The 15,573-nt window shown below is 44.5% G+C and overlaps 1 protein-coding gene across 2 annotated transcripts in view; it reads right to left on the bottom strand.

Annotated features, from left to right (window-relative positions):
• The window catches only part of trim67 (tripartite motif containing 67), a 28,451-nt gene extending 16,272 nt beyond the window's left edge, over window positions 1-12,179 (bottom strand). For both annotated transcript variants that reach the window (XM_033021816.1, XM_033021817.1), the window contains exons 1-2: window positions 11,278-12,179; window positions 4,490-4,585 (exon numbers count right to left, since the gene is read on the bottom strand). In XM_033021816.1, coding sequence (XP_032877707.1) covers window positions 4,490-4,585; window positions 11,278-12,069 — 888 coding nt within the window. In that variant the 5' untranslated portion in view covers window positions 12,070-12,179. The remainder of the gene's footprint in view (window positions 1-4,489; window positions 4,586-11,277) is intronic.
• Between the last annotated feature and the right edge of the window lie 3,394 nt (window positions 12,180-15,573).

The following is a 15,573-nucleotide window of genomic DNA, read 5'->3' as shown; positions in this document are numbered from 1 at the left end:
AAGGCATGTGACACACGTGACAGATTGCTGAAGTAAAAAGCCCAGGATAAAGCTGGCTCTGTGAAAGAAAGCCTGGGATGTTGTTTGAAGAGAATTTTGGTGAGTGGAGTGTCTATAGATCTCAATGAAGACTCCCTGCTTCGCACAGAATGCATAGACTTAAATTAAAGATCATAATTATGAATTTGCCAATGATATGAAAATTGGCCATAGGGATAACTGTCAGCAAGAAACCTTCAGGCAGCAGGAAGATATCAGTGGACAGCTGAGACACAAAAAATGGCAAATGGAATGTAATTGGGAGAAATATAAGGTAATGAATTTTGGAAGAGCAAACAAGACAAGGAAATATGTGCTAATGGTATGATCCTAATAAGTGCCAAAGAATGGAAGGTTCTTGGAATGCATGTTTATAAAGCCTTGAAGAAAACAGGACAATAGAAGAGACAATACAACAGGAGAATAAAAAAGCGGGGAGCTGATGCTAGAACTATATAAAAGATCGCAGAAATTACAGAGTAATATAAACAAGTTCAGCCCTCACATCACAGGAAGTAATGTGACAACACTGGGGAGGATATAGAGAAAATTCATAAGGATATTTCCAGAGCTGGAGATAGACACAAAAAGCTGGAGTAACTCAGTGGGGCCGGCAGCATCTCTGGAGAGTAGGAATGGGAGACGTTTCGGGTCGAGGCCCTTCTTCAGACTGGAGTTCTGGTTCTCCTGTTTCCTCCTACTTCTCAAAGACATACAGAACGGTAAATTAAATGGGCACTGTCTATTGCCTGTGTGGGTGAGTAATAGAATCTGGAAGGAGTTCATAGAAACATAGAAAATAGGTGCAGGAGCAGGCCATTCAGCCCTTCAACCAGCACTGTCATTTAATATGATCATGGCTGATCAGCCAAAAGATGTACCCCGTTCCTGCTTTCTCCCCATATCCCTTGATTCCATTAGTCCTAAGAGCTTTATCCAACTCTCTCTTGAAAACATCCAGTGAATTGGCCTCCAATGCCTTCTGCGGCAGAGAATTCCACAGATTCACAACTCTCTGGGTGAAAAGGATTCTCCTCATCTCAGTCCTAAATGGCCCACCCCTTATTCTTAAACTGTGACCCCTGGTTCTGGATTCCCCCAACATCGGGAACATTTTTCGTACATTTAGCCTGTCCAATCCCTTAAGAATTTTATGTTTCTATAAGATCTCCTCTCATCCTTCTAAATTCCAGTAAATACAAGTCCAGTCGGTCCATTCTTTCATCATATGTCAGCCATTCTGGGAATTAACCTGGTGAACCTATGCTGCACTCCCTCAATAGCAAGAATGTCGTTCCTCAAACTAGGAGACCAAAACTGCACATAATACTCCAGGTGCGGAATCTCCAGTGCCCTGTACAACAGCAGTAGGACCTCCCTGCTCCTATACTCAAATCATCTCGCTATGAAAGCCAACATGCCATTCACTTTCTTCACTGCCTGCTGTACCTACATGCTTACTTTCAGTGACTGATGTACAAGGTCACCCAGGTCTCTGCACCTCCCCTTTTCCTAACCTGATACCATTCAGAAGAGTCTCGTCCCGAAACATCATCCATTCCTTTTCTCCAGAGATGCTGCCTGTCTCGCTGAGTTACTCCAGATTTTTGTGTCTATCTTTGGTTTAAACCAGCATCTGCAGTTCCTTCTTACACCATTCAGATAATAATCTGCCTTCTTGTTCTTGCCATCAAAGTGGATAACCTCACATTTATCCACATTATACTGCATCTGCCCACTCACCGACCTATCCAAGTCACCCTGCAGCCTCCTCGCAGCTCACACTGCCACCCAGTTTTGTGTCATCCGCAAACTTGGAGATGTTACATTTAATTCCTTCGTCTAAATCGTTTATATAGATTGCAACTGGGGTCCCAGCAACGAGCCTTGCAGCATCCCATTAGTCACTGCCTGCCATTCTGAAAAGGGCCCGTTAATTTCTACTCTTTGCTTCCTGTCTGCCCACCAGTTCTCTATCCATATCAATATCCTACCCCCAATATTATGTGCTCTAATTTTGCACATTAATCTCTTGTGTGGGACCTTGTCAAATGTTTTTTGAAAGTCCAGATACCACATCCACTGGTTCTCCCTTATCCATTCTACTTGTTACATCCTCAAAAAATTCCAGAAAATTAGTCAAGCATGATTTCCCCTTCATAAATTCATGCTGACTTTGACCGATCCTGTCACTGCTTTCTAAATGTGCTGCTATGACATCTTTATTAATCGACTCAAGCCTCTTCCACACTACTGATGTCAGGCTCTCTCCCTCCTTTCTTAAAAAGTGGGGTCACATTAGCTACCCTCCAGTCCACAGGAACTGATCCAGAGTCTATAGAATGGTCACCAATGCATCCACGATTTCTAGGGCCAATTCCTTAAGTACTCTGGGATGCAGACCATCTGGCCCTGGGGATTTAGCTGCCCTCAGTCCCAACAGTTTACCCAACACCATTTCCTGACTAATGTGAATTTCCTTCAGTTCCTCCAACACGCTAGATCCATGGTCCCCTAGTATTTCTGGGAATGTAGGAAAAATAAAACAAGATTGGTATAAATGGGTGTTTGATGGTCAATGCAGGCTTGGTGGGCCAAAGGGCCTGCTTCACCTGGTTTGCGACTACATAACTATGACTGATGGGAGATTTTAATTTAATTTAATTCATTTTTGTGGATTTGGGTATTGGTAGCAAGGCCAGCATATATTCCCCACCCTAACTGCCCGAACATGGGAGTTCTTCTGGTGATTTTGCTTCCGGAGAATTGTTGGGGAGTTCCAGGATTTCAACTCGAGAATGATGAAGAATCAGTAGTGTTTCCATATCATGATGGAATGCAACTTGAGGAGAACCTGTAGGTAATGGTGTTCCCATGCACCGATCGCCCTTGCCTTTCTTGTTGGTCACGGGTTTGTCAGTTGCTGTCAGGAACAGCCTAAGCTTAACTGCAGTGTATTTTGTAGATTTTATGAGGAGCATTAGGGTTAGTGTTAGTGTTAGTGTTAGTGTTAGGGTTAGGGTTAGGGTTAGGGTTAGGGTTAGGGTTAGGGTTAGGGTTAGGGTTAGGGTTAGGGTTATGAGATAGACACAACATTCTGGAGTAACTCTGCAGGACAGGCAGCATCATTGGAGAAAAGAATAGATGACGTTTTGGGTCGAGACCTTTCATCAGATTGCATCCAAAGATACTGCCTGACCCGCTGAGTTACTCCAGTATTTTGTGTCTATCTTCGGTGTAGACCAGCAGTTGCAGTTCCTTCCAACACATTTTGTTCGCTCCACTGCAACATCTCCACAAAGTATGCCGACTTTGAGGAGATTCTCCTTCTCTCTCAGCCAGGAGTTCTGTAGTTCAGTCTGATGAAGGGTCTTGAGCCAAAATGTCACCTATTCCTTTTCTCCAGAGACGCTGTGTGACCTGCTAAGTAACTCCAGCATTTTATGTCTATCTTCGGTGCAGACTAGCATCTGCAGTTCCTTCCCACACATAAGATTATGAGAGATCTACAATGTGAACAGGAAGGACATATTTCCCTTAGCACAAAGGACAATAACTAAGGACTGTAGTTTCAAGTTATTTTGTAAAAGTATTACAGATCATTTTTTTCACTCCACAAGTTAGAGAAAAGAGTGGTGTAGGCAGAAGCTCTCACAAAAAGCACCTGCAAGAGCACTTGAAGAATCATAACGTACGAGGCTACTGTGGATTAAACAAAATAGTCACATTTTTTTCTTGTCTTATGGAATTAACTCCTTCTATGGCAAAGATTTCTACGATTCTATGCTTAGGTCATGATACAGATATGTTCAGAAAAGAAAGAACAATTAAAAAAAAAATACTGGCAAGCTAAAAGCTGATTGTTTCCACTAGTGGGAGAGTCTAGGATCAGAGATCATAGCCTCGGAATTAAAGGACGCTCCTTTAGGAAGGAGATGGGGAAGAATTTCTTTAGTCAGGGTGGCGAGGAATTCTTTGCCACAGAAGGCTGTGGAGGCCAAGTCAATGGATGTTTTTAAGGCAGAGAGAGCTAGATTCTTCAAATTACAAATGGAAATAAAGCTCTGAGATCAGGCATCTGATATAGGAAGTAAAGAAAAATGGAAGCGAAGAATGGAGAAATCAAAAAAGTAGGTAGATGTTAATTGAAATTTTCAATATTGAAACCTAGATATAAGGATCAGAAATTACAAACTAATTACAAACTAATGGCAACAGAATGGAACATGCCAATGTAACTTCAAGTCAATAACGTGGGACAATTATTTGTAATCCACCCCAATAACCCAAATTTCTGATTTGCAACATCTTGCAAAAACAATAAGCATCAGTTTCCAGCTATGGAAAATGAGCAATCCAAGACAAATGTTTTAACTACTTCCTTACTTAAAACTGTAATATCACAAAGCAACTCCACAGATAATGCCAATGCATCTCATAAATGTCTTACCTGAATTAGTTGTACCATGTTTTTCAAATGCACCAAAAATTCTTTGGCTTCCTTTGCTTTGTCAGAAACACCACCTAATGCTTGAGATAGTTGGGCCTATAGTTAAGAAAAAATAACATTATGGATTTAAGGATCAGGTTATGTTATGTGTGAGACCTTTGAATTATCTTTAATTGGACTTCATCGGACTTTATCTTGCACTAAATGTTGCACCTTTATCCTTTATCTGTACACTGTGGGTGGCTTGATTGTAACCATGTATACTCTTTTCTTTGACCGGTTATCACACAATAAAAGGTTTTCACTGTACCTCGGTTCACGTGACAATAATAATAATAAACTAAACTAAAAAGTTAAAGCTTGGGTCTTTATGGTAATATTCAAATTACAGGGTAAAGTAAAGATTACAAATACTGCGGCAGAACTCAATAAAGTAGCCAAATCCTGCTGCTTCTTATAGCTTTGTGAAATCTACAAGGGGCTAGATCCAATATAAAAGATCTTAAAGTGGGAGGAAGCGCCTCAGAGTTACAAACCATGAAATTGACTTTTGGGATTAATGATTGAGGAGGAAACCAGGTCACCATTCAAGATTAGATTGGATGGTGGATGAAGGAAAAGGGATTCAGCAGATATAAGAATATGCTGTAGGATTGTGATTAGAGCTATTTGGTCATGTGGAAGGTACACACAGGCACAAAATTGCTGGTTTCTTTGTTGTAACATTTTATATTTCAATGTACATTCTGTGCAAATTGTCTGCTGTATTCATTCTAGATAACAGTGGCTACATTTTTAAAAGAATACAATAGCTGTCAAGTGCATTGTGCTATCCCAAAAGTACAATAAGAACAATACAAATGCCCATTCATCTGATTCTCGTCATTTCTCTTATTTAAAATGTCAGTCAAGAATAAGAGAATTAATCTTTTATACCAAGGTTATATAATGATAAATGACCCATATTTTTGATTTCTGTAGTTTCCAGTGTTCTGCTACTTTGCATTAAAGCAAAAATGTTTCACACCAAACTATGGGTTATAACCACTTTAGCTTCAGAGCGATACAGTGGTTTATCCATGGAAACAATGTAGCTGGCTGGCAAAAATAACTTTAAAAGCAGATTTTGTCTTTATAAAAATAAAAGCTTTTCAATTAGTTGTCCATTGCGTTACAAATGTTAAGTTGAATAATTAACAAATAATAGAACATTACTATACTGGCATTCCAAACATTAATAATCTAGAGATACTTGTCCAAATCCCATCTCAGCAGCTAAGGAATTTAAATTCAGTTCCATTAAATTCGTTTTTGTTCAGAAAGCTAGTGTTTGAGATTATTAAACTATCGGATTATTTTAAAAGCCCATCTGGCTCTATAACTCTAGACACTTAACTACCTTCTAAAATGGCCTAATATTTATGTCAAACCTGTATTTATAAACATAATAAGGATATGTTTGGAGATCTGACAGTCCTCATATTCATATATATAGCCAACATTTCATAACAATCCCAGAATTAGTCCTGCCCTCCTACAAGGGCCAGTCTGCCAGAGATTGCAGAACAGTGGTGTAAACTGAGGAAGTTATCAATGTGGACTCACGACCAATGAATTCTGATGGTATTGGATCAAACATTCACGAAGAAACCTGTACAAGGCACACTGTCCTCTTTCAGCTGCTGAATCAATGTACCTCCAGCACTTGAAAGAAGCAAGGGCATAGACATTACATTGTAGGTGGATGGCTTCAATCCTGAGACTGGCATGGTAACACTAAAAGACATGAGTGCGTCCTTAAGTACCTATTTTCAAACATGCAAGATTTTTCAGAGGTTGGAGTGGATGAATGCAAAGGAATGTTTCATTTTGGTGGGCAAATTCAGAACCAGAGGCTATGGTCTCTGAATAAGGTGGCTTCAATGTAAGACTGAGATTAAGAGGAATTTCTTCTTTTAAAGTGTTGAGTGTCTTTGGAACTCCATGGAGGCATGTGCGGCAGAGACCTTGAGTATATTTAAGATGGATATGGATTTCACATCATTAAGTGAGTTATCCACAATCCTGTTTAATAGTGAAGTAGGGTCAAAATAAAATGGTCAAGCTTTTTTTTTTTTTAAAGATATCAGATAGGTCTGTGGCAACTGATAAACGTACTTAGACTTAGTCTGCACCAATCTATCTGTTGCAGGTGAATATATCTATTGTATTGGTAGGATGGCCATCACACAGTGTATATACAATGTTCCATCTTCATTCTGAGAACTTCCTCCATTCATGTTGTGGGCCATTACATTTGTGCTGAACGTGACTTTAGAAAAGTTATAAACCTGTCACACCCTTCACTCAACAAGTGCCATCAAGCCAATCCTTCAATAATATGCCAGGAGCAAGAGAGACTGCCTGGAAATGAGATAGTAATCCGGAAAAGGGACAACATGCATGCTATAGAGGGAAAGCAGCATTGTCCCTCTATAGCATGGGTCAATGATAGAGAAAGTTAATTCCACAGGACAGACAAAGCTCCGTATGCTATCTTGAATGGTGGTGGTTAATCAAATGGGTAATGGGAGGAAGTGGCTAGGACAATATCCCCATGCTCAATCATGGCAGAGCACAGAATGAATGCCAAAGGCAAGATTTAAGGATTTTCAATGATCATAGCATCTTGGCATCCTCTAGGACCCTCTACACAAACATCAGCTTTCAGCCAATTCAATATGTTCCACATTTCATCAAGCTACACTTGAAAGCAGGGACTCTAGGACAACAACATTCAGGCATCAGTGCCAAGGATGAGTTCCAGAACTATTCATGCTTCCAACCGAGCTACTTCAGCAGAGCTGCAACAATAGCATCTTCCCAGCTGAGAGCCAGATTGAAGCACTGCAGTCATCCACATCTGGTCATGAATGGTGATGGACAATTACACACATAATGGGAGTAAATTCCAAAAGCAATCACATCCTCAATAATGGAGGGACCCAGCATATGAGTACCAAATAAATGCTGAAGTATTCACATGCATATTCTGCCAGAAGTGCTGAATAGATTTTCTAGGATCCTGAACAGAGAAGCCACTCTCCAGCCAAATTGATTTGCTCAAAGTGATATCAAAAAACAATTGGAATCACTGGATTCAGCAAAGGCCAAGAGGGCAAATCACATCTGAGCTGTGGTACAGAAGACATGTCCTCTGGAATAAGCTGTGAGTCAAGTTAAGCTGTTCCAACATAGTTACAACCTTACATTTGAGAAAATTGCCCAAGTACATCCTATTTAAAATAATCAGGCCAATACAATCAGGCTATTGACATCCAACGGTCTGTTCTCAATCAGCAAAGTGATGGTGCTATCATTGACAATGCTATTAAGCAGCCCTCAGTTATTGATAATCAATTCACTGATGCCCAGCTCAGGTTTCACCAGGACCTTTCCATTCCAGACTTTATTATCACAGCCTTTGACCAAACAGCCTGAGGCAAGGCGAGAGTGACTGGCCTTGACATTGAAGATGCACTTGACTGAAAAGGGCATCTAGGTGTCCTGATAACACGGGGCATCAAAGGGGAAATACTCCAGTGGTTGGGGTTATAATTCATACATAAGAGGATGTCTATGGTTATCAAAGTTCAAGTAGCCCAATTACAGGACATCACTGCAAGGAATGCAAAGGTCAGTAATCTAGGCCCAATGATCTTCATCGGCTTCAGTATGCTGACTTTATGAAAGGAAGACGTATGGAGGTTCATTGATTGTGCTATTTTCAATTCCAATCCTAAATCCTCAGTAACTGAAACAGCTCATACCCACATGTAGCGAGACATAAACAACATTCACGCCACAGGAGTGGAGGGCAATGATCATCTCCAACAGGAGTCTCACTATCTACCCTTCATATTCAATGACATTTTGGCAGCACAGTGACGCAGCTGATGGAGCTACTGCCTCCCTGCACAAAAGGCCTGGGTTTGATCCTGACCTTGGGCACTGTCTGTGTGGAGTCTGAAAATTCTCCTTGTGACTACATGGGTTTCCTCTGGGTGTTCCAGTTTCCTCCCACATCTCAAAGATGTGTAGGTATGTAAATTAATCGGCTCTGTAAATTGCCCCTGGTGCATAGGGAGTGGATGCAAAACGTGGGATGACATAGAACTAGTGCAAATTATTAATCGATGGTTGCAGTGGACTTGTGGGCTGAAGAGCCTGTTTCCATGCTGCATCTTTCCTTGAATCAATCAATCAACTGAATTGATGAGAAAATTCAATTGAACCTTGCTGCATAAATTCTGTAGCTGTATGAGCAGGTCAGAGGCTGCAAGTGACACACCCTGACACCCCAACATTTTCTATTATTGCAAAGCTATCAGAAGCACAATGGAATACTCTTCACTTGCCTGGACAAGTGCAAAAATAACAACTCTCAAAATGATCTAAAAAAATAAACTCAACCCCACCCAAGGCAAAGCAGCCCATTGTACCTTATCAACCACCTGAAATATTAATTCCCTCCACCATCAGTACATAGTAGCTGTAGTGTGTGTCATCTGCAAAAATCCACCGCATTTATTTGTCCAGGCTATTTTGAGATAATCTCCCAGATAATCTTGCAATTTCTACTATCTAGAAAAACAAGAGTAGCAGGTGCAAAGAAGCATTTCAAGCTGAAAATTCTGCTTCAAGCCAGACACCAGTCTGATTTGGAAATATACCACTGTTTCATCACCATCTCTGTGTCAAAATCCTGAAACTCTCTTCCAGGAGCATTATGAGAATAACTGCAGCAGAAGAAGTTTAGCAGTTCAAGATGGCACTCACCATTACCTTCTCAAGAACAATTTACTATTAGCAATAAATGCTGACTAAAACACAAAGTGTTCGAGAAGCTCAGTGGGATACGGCAGCATCTATGGAGGGAATGGACAGGTGACGTTTCAGTTCAGGACCTTTCTTCAGATTGATCGTCATGGCCGAACAGCAGGAGAGCAGCTGATATCACAGAGGGGAAGCAGTTAAAGAGATGTCACTGAAATCCCGTAAGTGAGAGGAGGAGAACTTCTTCAAAGTAGCCATACGTTTAGGAGATTTTACAGTGGAGCATTAAAATGAAGACACAAGAAACTGCAGGGTTCTTGAGCAATAAAAGTGCTGGAGGAACTCAGCGGGTCAAGCAGCATTTCTGGAGGGACATTTCAAATCGGGACCCTTCTTTAGATTTATTGCCAATGACACCAGATGCCAAAAAATAATAATTCCCAAAAATGGAAAATCATCCAGAAAGTAGGACTAATTCAATCTCACCAATGACTGCACCATCAATCTAATTTCAATCAACAGCAGGAATGTCAGTGGCAACTAAGTGCCAGTGATCGGTTTAGGTTTCATCAGGATCACTCAGCCCGGGATCTCATTAAAGCCATTATCCAAACATGGATGAAAGAGCAGAATATCAGTGCTACGGTGAGAGTGACTGCTCTCAACATCAAGGCAGCATTTGACAGAGTTTAGCATCAAAGAGCCCTAGTTAAACCGATGTTAATGGGGATCTGAGAGAAAGCTCTTCTGATTGGGATCATACAAAGGAAGACTGTTATGGTTGTGTGGGAAAGAACTGCAGATGCTGGTTCAAACCGATGATAGACACAAAAAACTGGAGTAACTCACCGGGCCAGGCAGCATCTCTGGAGAGAAAGAATGGATGACAGTATGGTTGTTGCAAGCCAATCACCCCATCCCCAGAACATGTCCAGTTACTTCATTAATGATTTTTCTCCCTATCACTTAAATGATATTCAAAGTGCAGGACAATGATTTTAATTTATTGATAAGATGCTTACCACAATCCACCCAATATATTGAAAATAATTTGCATTTCTGAGCTGGGCAGTTACTATTACTCATTTATCCATCTTTGATAGATCAGAATGAATCCTATAAGTTCTCAGCATCAGCGCTAATTGGACTGATGTCCCATATCGGTGCTTGTTTTCAAAGGCACTGGCTATGTCTTTATATTGAACGGGGTGAAACTTTTGAATTTTTTTTTACCCCGATAGACTTAAGGCAAATGCTGCGAGGAAGCCGATGAGAATCTCTTCTCCTGTTAGTGTCTCCGTGAAGAGATTCCAAGTGAGTTCCTGCCTTCAGGGAGAATACAGCAGCCAGACCTAAATTATTCGCGTAGTTTCGACATAATATCTGACCAGCTGAGCCTATGCACACAACAGTTCATTGAATAAATTCATTCCACGACTAGTAGATAGATCCTCCAGGTGCAAGGTTACAGTTGATTGACCAGTTTGGTCATTATCCGGCTTCAATGTGTCTAATCAAAAAATGCGGGCAGTAGGCATCGATACGAGTTTGGGAGAGAAATGCATTTTAATTCATTTACCGTGTTCTCAAAATGTCACAGAGAAAGCAAAGCCGATTTTGATAAACCGAGCCCCCACTTAAACTGCAGTCTCAGGCAGTCAGGCATCAAATAGTATGTTCCCCACAGTTAAGCTCAACTGTCAAAGTTGAGAAGCTAAGCCAACCAGCTTCTGTTCAAAACCAACAGCTGAGAGATAATAATTACAGGACTGATTCCCAACCGAGAATAGGATTAGATTTATTGAATTGCTCCATTATCCATGTTCTAACCATCTGTTAAGTGCAAAGGGTCTTTTTATTTGTTCCTAACCTTTGTTCTCCTTGGTGAATGCCGCTAGCCAGCTTTCCAACACTACTCACCCCTCCGGATATTGAAGGGGTCTTCTCACAAAAATCCCCCCACCACCTCCTACCTTATGCTGTTTCCACATGGCTCCGAGCGCCTTCACTTCGTGCTTGCTGTGTTTGCCCTCTTCCAGGCACTGGTAGCAGACGGGTATCTTGCAGTTGGCACAGTACATACTGTGATTCTCCAGTTCGTGCTCGGCGCAAGTGGAGTGCTTGCGAGGCGCTAGCTTGCCGGCGGCGCGGCCTTGGGCGGGTGGCAGGAGCCGGTGCTTGGCCAGCGGCCCGCGGGCCGGGTGGCAGCGCCTCTGGCAGGGCTCGCAGTAGAAGACGTCGCACTGCTCGCACATGACGGCCGCCTCCTGCGGGTTGCGCTCGCACAGCTGGCAGCGGGCGGCCACGGCGCGGCTCTGCTGGTAGCGGCCGATGATGGCCTCCAGCAGGCGGTTCCTGGCGAAGCCGCGGAGGCCGCGCTCCTCCAGCAGCGCGCTGCGGTGGCACTGTGGGCAGGTCAGGCTGGAGTGGCGGAGAGGCGGCGGCGCCGGGGCCGGCGGGAACACCCTCACCCCGTTGGGCGACTTCTGGCTGGGGATGGGCGGCGCGAAGCTGGTGTAGGAGCCGTAGCCGCTGTCCGCCTCGCTGTACACGCTCATCTTGTCCAAGTCCAGGTAGTCGTAGTCGGAGGCGGAGGCCGAGGCGGGCGGGCGGCCCTGCGGCGACGGGGGCTCGGCCTCGGGCGTCTGCACCAGGATAGTGCGGGCACACGGCAGGCACACGTTGTGCGAGCACGGCAGGATGATGGGGTCGCGGTAGAAGGCGCCGCACACTGGGCACTTGAGCTCGTCTTCCATGTCAGCCATGCGGCGGCGGCCGGGGCCGCGGTGGGAAGGAGGAGGGAGGATGGCGGCGGCCGTGATGGGATGGAGGATGGCGGCGGCGGATGGAGGACGGTGGTCTGGTCCGCGGTGAGCGGGCGGGAGGGGGGGAGGGGGGGAGGATGGCGGTTGGCGGTTGGCGGCGGCCGAGCGCAACCTGCGGCTTCAGGCGCGCGACCAGCACCGCGCGGAGAGGACAGCGCCACCGGCCCCGCACTGCGCACGCGCGCACTCCAGCCGCGTCAGGGGGCGGCCCGCGCGCAGCTCTCCGGGACTTGTAGTCCCTTTCTGCAAACAACGATGCGCCCGCCGGGGGAGAGGAGATGCACAAGGAACCGCGGGTGCTGCAATCTTGAGCAAGGCACAAAGTGCTGGAGGAGAAGAGACGCACAAGGAACTGCAGGTGCTGCAATCTTGAGCAAGGCACAAAGTGCTGGAGGAGAAGAGACGCACAAGGAACTGCAGGTGCTGGAATCTTGAGCAAGGCACAACGTGCTGGAGGAGAAGAGACGCACAAGGAACTGCAGATGCTGCAATCTTGAGCAAGGCACAAAGCGCTGGAGGAAAAGAGACGCACAAGGAACTGCAGATGCTGCAATCTTGAGCAAGGCACAAAGTATCGGAGTGCGTCAGCCAGCATCTGTGGAGGAAATGGACAGGCAACGTTTCAGGTCGGGGACCCCTCTTCAGACTGTCCATTCCCTCCACAGATGCTCCAACGTGTTGGAGGAACTCAGCGGGTCAGGCATCATCAGTGGAAGGAATGAACAGACAACATTTTGGGTGGGAATCCCTCTTCCGACTATCCATTCCCTCAGATGCTGCCTGACATACTGAGACCCACCAGCGCGTTGTTTCATTTTTGCGTCTGAAGTCACCATTTATAGTCTTGTATATTAGCCTCAATTCAAGAAAAGGAGAATTCACTGCCCGCTACCCATACACGCTCATTTGCTTTTACAAGTTTCCGCAGTTGGCAGATTTCTTTTAGTATTAATAATCACATACGTTCCTGTTTTTACACCGAGGGGACGCGTCTGGTGACCATAGAAGTGGTAGACAGTTTAGCGAGTGTTAGCAGAAATATCCCCTCAGAATGAAGCAACCAACCACGCGACACCGGTTCGACCCCCGCAGGAGTTGAATCTGGGCCGGGCAGTCTGGTGCGATGTGTGTATTTAGAGTCATTGAATCATATAACCCGGAAACGGGCACTTCGGCCCAAGTGGCCCATGGATTCACATCTAGATACCCTTCTGCGCTTGGCCCACAACCTTCTGAACATTTCCTATGCATATATCTGTTTAAATGTTTTTTTTAATGTAGTTATGGTACCTACTCACCAGACTCAAAGACCTCGGCATTGAAGGCTCTGCACTCAGCTGGCTCCGTTCCTACCTTTCCAACAGATCCCACTTCATCTCTCTCCACAACCACACCTCTGCTACAGCCGCAGTCACTCAAGGCGTTCCCCAAGGCTCCGTACTCGGCCCCCTCCTCTTCATCATCTACATCCTCCCCCTTGGTCAGATACTCCGCCACTTCAATCTGGACTTCCACTGTTACGCTGATGACACCCAGATTTACCTTGGCATCAAATCCCCCCACAACCCCCCCCTCTCCCATATCAACTCCTGTTTGTCAGCTATAAAAACCTGGATGCAACATAATTTCCTCAAACTCAACAGCGATAAGACAGAATTCCTCCTCATAGGCTCCAAAGCCACACTCAGCAAAATCAATAACCCCACTCTCACCATCGACGGCACCACTGTCTCCCCATCTCCCCAGGCCCGCAACCTTGGCGTGATCTTTGATTCCACCCTCTCCCTTGAGCCTCACATCCGCCATGTCATTAAAACCTCCTTCTTTCATCTCCGCAACATCGCCAAACTCAGACCCTCTCTCACACCGCCTGCTGCTGAAAGACTCATCCATGCCTTCATCTCCTCCCGACTGGACTATTGCAACTCACTTCTCCTTGGCATCAGCTCCACCTACATCAACCGACTCCAACTGGTCCATAACGCAGCCGCCCGACTCATCACCCACACCAAATCCTGGCATCACATCACTCCAGTCCTCAAAAAACTTCACTGGCTTCCCATCTCCCACCGGATCACCTACAAAATCCTGGTCCTCACCTACAAAGCCCTCCACCATCTGGCCCCCCCATATCTCACTGACCTCCTCTCCCCCTACCAACCCTCACGGTCCCTCAGATCCACATCAGCCGGTCTCCTCTCCATCCACAAGTCCAACCTCCGCAGTTTTGGGGACAGAGCCTTCTCCAGGGCAGCTCCCAGGCTCTGGAACTCCCTCCCCCAACTGATCCGCAATTCCGTGTCCCTCACCATCTTCCAGTCCCGCCTCAAGACCCATCTCTTCACCTCTGCCTATCCTTAGCCCCACGTCCACGTCCCTTTTCATCTGTGCATTAATTGCCTCATACTGTGTTTTGTATTGAATTCTGTCTTTACTTTGTGTACTAGTCATGTCTCTACTATTTATTTCATTCCCCTTGCATGTTTTTCCTCTACATGCTCAATTTTTGTAAGGTGTCCTTGAGACTCTTGAAAGGCGCCCATAAATAAAATTTATTATTATTATTATTACCTCAACTACCTCTGGCAACTCATTCCGTGTACCCACCACCCTCCGTGTGAAAACGTTGCCCCTCAGATTCCTATTAAATCTTTCCTCTCTCACCTTAAATCTATGTCCTTACTCTGTGTAAAAGATTCTGTGCATTTACCCTATCTATTTCCCTTATAATCGTATACACCTCTATAAGATCACCCCCTCATCTTCCTGCACTCTAAGGTATACAGTTCTAGCCTGCCCAACCTCTCCCTTTAATTGAGACCCTCAAGTCCTAAGTAATATCGTAAATCTTCACTGTACAACTTGCAGCTTAACAACATCCTTTTGAGAGCAGGATGACCAACAATGGACCCAATACACGAATTGCAGCCTCACCAATATCCTGTACAACTGTAACATACCATGCAAACTTCTATACTCAATACCCTGACTGGTGAAGGCCAATGTAACAGAAGCCTTCTTGACTATCCTATCTACCTGTGATACCACTTTCAAGGAACTATGTATCTGTACTCCTAGATTCCTCTTTGTCATGAGACCATGACATTCCCCAGGGCCCTGCCATTCACTGTGAAGGTCCTGCCCTAGTTTGAGTTCCCAAAATGCACTTATCTGCATTAAACTCCATTTACCATTTCTCAGCCCACTTACCCAACAAATCAAGATCCTGCTGTAATTTTTGATTACCATCTTCGCTATCTATGATGCCACTCACTTTAGAGTAATCGAATTTGCAATTTAATCTGGAGTCAGACCGTAAGGTTTAACCGAGTAAGTCACTTTACACCAGATATGGGCCGAGTTTTAAAAGTAGTTGGTTGCCACAAAGTTGAAACAACATTATGCCCACATTAATCAAGAATTCACCGTGGGGGAATAATCTTA

Source organism: Amblyraja radiata, chromosome 5 (assembly GCF_010909765.2).
Source record: "Amblyraja radiata isolate CabotCenter1 chromosome 5, sAmbRad1.1.pri, whole genome shotgun sequence".
NCBI lineage: Eukaryota > Metazoa > Chordata > Chondrichthyes > Rajiformes > Rajidae > Amblyraja > Amblyraja radiata.
Note: the sequence above shows the minus strand (reverse complement) of the source record. Positions and strands in the feature narration are given on the sequence as shown.